Here is a 3098-nt window from a genome sequence, read left to right as displayed (position 1 = left end):
AGTGAATTGGATATTACAATTTGACTCCTCTAATAATTGCGACACAGATATCAAGTTACAATTCAAACGAGGAACATAAAGCACATTAGTAAGCTTCATGTGTTTATTTAAAGTGGCTGTCCCTTTCTTTATTGCCATGACATGCTTTCCATCGGGGCAATCCAACCTGACAACTAGGCACGGTCTCGGTATCATGTAAGTGGCTCAAGTTCCCGGTCATATGGTGTGAAGCTCCTGTATCAATTATCAAATCCATACCTGTCAACTTCTCATTTGTGTTGGGTTTGCAAGAATTCAAGAGATTAAGAAAAGTGGACCATTGTTCATTAGTCAATCCACCGAATGCTGCACGATCTCCCTCTGTAGCGTGGATTGGTTCAAAAGTTTGTCCTACCGCTTGTGCAGCATTTGCTCTCCTTATGCCTCCACATCCACGGCCAATTTTGCCTTGTGTTACTCGGCTTCGTGCTTTCCCACTTCCAGTAGATCTCGGCCGGTCTCCCCACCAGTCCGGGTAGCCGATGAGTTGAAAGCAACACTCAACCTCATGTCCTGTTCATCCACAGTTCGTGTACACTCTAGAGTTTTCTTTTGTGTCGTGTCCCGTTCTTTTTGTTCCACCTTGTGCCTGCACAGCAAGGCTCATCGCCTCCCTTTTTTCTTCTTTGCCGCGGCCATGGTTCTCAGGCGCTCCTCTTGTATCACCATGGCATAGGCTTTGTTCAAGTTTGGCAGCGGATCGGTGCCTAGAATATTGGAACGCACTGTTCCATATACTGCGTCATCCAAGCCCATCAAAAACTGATGGACTCTTTCTTCTTCTCATCTCTTCTCCAGCTTTGCAGCGATGTTGTAGTTGCAGCCTGCACAGACGCATGTCGGAATTTGTTCGTAATTAGCAAGCTCTTCCCATATTTGTTTCAGTTTTCCATAATATGTCACGATTGGGAGACCGGCCTGTTTGTTGTTCGCAAGATCTGCCTTGAGTTGCTGAATTCTTGGCCCATTGCCTACTGAAAACCGTTCTTTGATGTCATCCCACAGGTCCTTCACAGCCTCCATATACGTGATTGTAGAACGCAAGCTTGGTTCTATCGTGTTGAGGATCCATGAAACCAGCATCGAGTTTATAGTCCACCAGTCTTCCAATTCCGGTGAATCATCTGTAGGCTGAGATATAGTCCCAACGAGAAATCCGATCTTCTTCTTGGCTTAGAGCGCCATCCGTATTGCTCGAGCCCATTCTTCGTAATTATCTCCTTTCAATTGAACTTCGGTAATTATATTACCTGAGTTGTCGTTAGCAGTCAAATAGTACGGTGAGACTACCTTTCTGCTTTCGCCCTCACCTTCATTCTTCTTCTCTCTTCCATCTGCCATTATCGATCAACCAAAGCAAAGTTTCTCAGCTTTCTTCTTGGTTTCAACGAAGAACAGATACGAGCTTTGACAAACAGAAGTAAAGAGAGCTCTGCGAAATGCTCAGAGATCTGCTCCATGAGCAGGGATTAGGAATGATCGAAGATTGCAGGCTGAGAAGGTTGTGCGAAGGTTGAAGGCTCCTGGCTCTGATACCATAAGAAACTTTAGGTCGAAGGAGAAAAATTTTCTTCTATATCTCTTTCAGCAAATGATTACAAGATATATATATACAGAGTTAGAGTTAGCTCCCTTGTGAGGCTATCGGTTAACCATTAGGAAGGAAATTACAGACTCCTAAAAGAATATGGAAACCGAACCCAAAAACAACTAAAATACATACAACATAAGGCTTAGGCTTCAAGCTTATACACGAGATATGGATTAGCGGGTTGGGTAAAAAAAATGCTGCTCCTACTTGAATCGTTGATCTCTTGTTTTTTCCAAATTAAAAGTTCCATACCATTGACCGTGTGAGTATCACTATTTCTATATTTCCCTGACATAAGAGAATTAGATTGTTCAGTCATCTGTGAATAGGCTGAGACGATGACCGAAATGGGGGATGATGATTATCTATTCAAACACCATTTTGTTCCTCTTCTTCCAAATATTCCACTTGAAATACATTAATTTTGTAAATAGAAAACGAGCTTAAGAGATACTTTCACTAGCATAGCTCATTTATGCCTCGAGACAAGGGGGGATTCATCATCCATGAGAAAGATTAATTTAATTTTATAGGTGCATGATTAAACATAGGGGTGTTAATGGTATTTGAAAATCCAATTTCGAATTCGAGATTTGACATTATTGAATCGAATTCGGATATTCTATTCATACCAATTATTTAATTGAATTCGAATATGACCTCATTCAATTCAATAAATATCTGAATTCAACCAACTATTTAATTCTTATATATAATATATAAAATATTTAAATAATTTATATAATTTATATATATAATAATTAAATTATATAAATAATTTATATATTTATATACTTATACAAATATATTTATTAATTACCTAAAATAATTAATCGGTCAAATTCAAATTGAATTGAATCAAATATTTGAATATTTAATCGAATTTAAATTTGAATATTAATTTTCAATATCCATCGAATATCAAATTTTCTAATCGGATTCGAATTTCGATATTGCCTGAACCGATTCAAATTCAATCCATCTACACCCCTAATTAAGCATGGAGAGAGAGCTATAGGCTCTCTATGGTATGGTCAATGGACCTCGCATACACCCTACTCCATTCCCACTCTCCAATTGCCCTGTAATGTGTAATATGTAATATTCCAAAAAAAGCACCAAAAAGAGAAAAAAATAATTACATTACCCTTCTCCTAAGAGTACAAACTTAATAAAGCTTTTTTCCCTAAATAACTACTTGGGGGAGAGGATGGGGAGTGTAAAGGCCAAGCAGGAATAAGTCATAGGCAAGGTTCAAAGTATCGATACGATACAAGTTTCGGCCATATCATATCGATACTTAGAAATGGCAGAACACTTTTTTTTTTTAGTTTTTTTTTCAAACTTTGGTTTTTTGGAAAGATTATAGATTGTTTTTTATTGTTAAGAAAATGGGGTCTGAAACACTTGGAAACAGGTATTTCGGACCATATCGTTTGTAAAAGATACGATACGATACGCCTGATAC

General features: G+C 38.3%; 1 protein-coding gene across 1 annotated transcript; it reads right to left on the bottom strand.

Annotated features, from left to right (window-relative positions):
• Positions 1-822: 822 nt before the first annotated feature.
• LOC148877668 (uncharacterized) lies at positions 823-1380 on the bottom strand. Its single transcript, XM_088970169.1, has 2 exons — positions 1290-1380; positions 823-1163 (listed from the first exon to the last, which is right to left on the bottom strand). Exons 1-2 carry the CDS (start codon positions 1378-1380, stop codon positions 823-825), a joined length of 432 nt encoding a protein of 143 aa, XP_088826295.1.
• Between the last annotated feature and the right edge of the window lie 1718 nt (positions 1381-3098).

This window comes from Nelumbo lutea, chromosome 1 (genome assembly GCF_056320005.1).
Source record: "Nelumbo lutea isolate HS-2025 chromosome 1, American lotus-T2T, whole genome shotgun sequence".
In the NCBI taxonomy this organism is placed as follows: Eukaryota; Viridiplantae; Streptophyta; class Magnoliopsida; order Proteales; family Nelumbonaceae; genus Nelumbo; species Nelumbo lutea.
The sequence above is the reverse complement of the archived record's forward strand: the minus strand, read 5'-3'. Positions and strand labels throughout refer to the sequence as shown.

Excerpts from the sequence above, each read along its gene's own strand:
- LOC148877668 (XM_088970169.1), bottom strand. The coding sequence starts at position 1,380 with ATGGCAGATGGAAGAGAGAAGAAGAATGAAGGTGAGGGCGAAAGCAGA. Across the intron at positions 1,164-1,289 it reads GACTGCTAACGACAACTCAG|ATGATTCACCGGAATTGGAA; the intron begins GTAATATAATTA and ends CTCAGCCTACAG.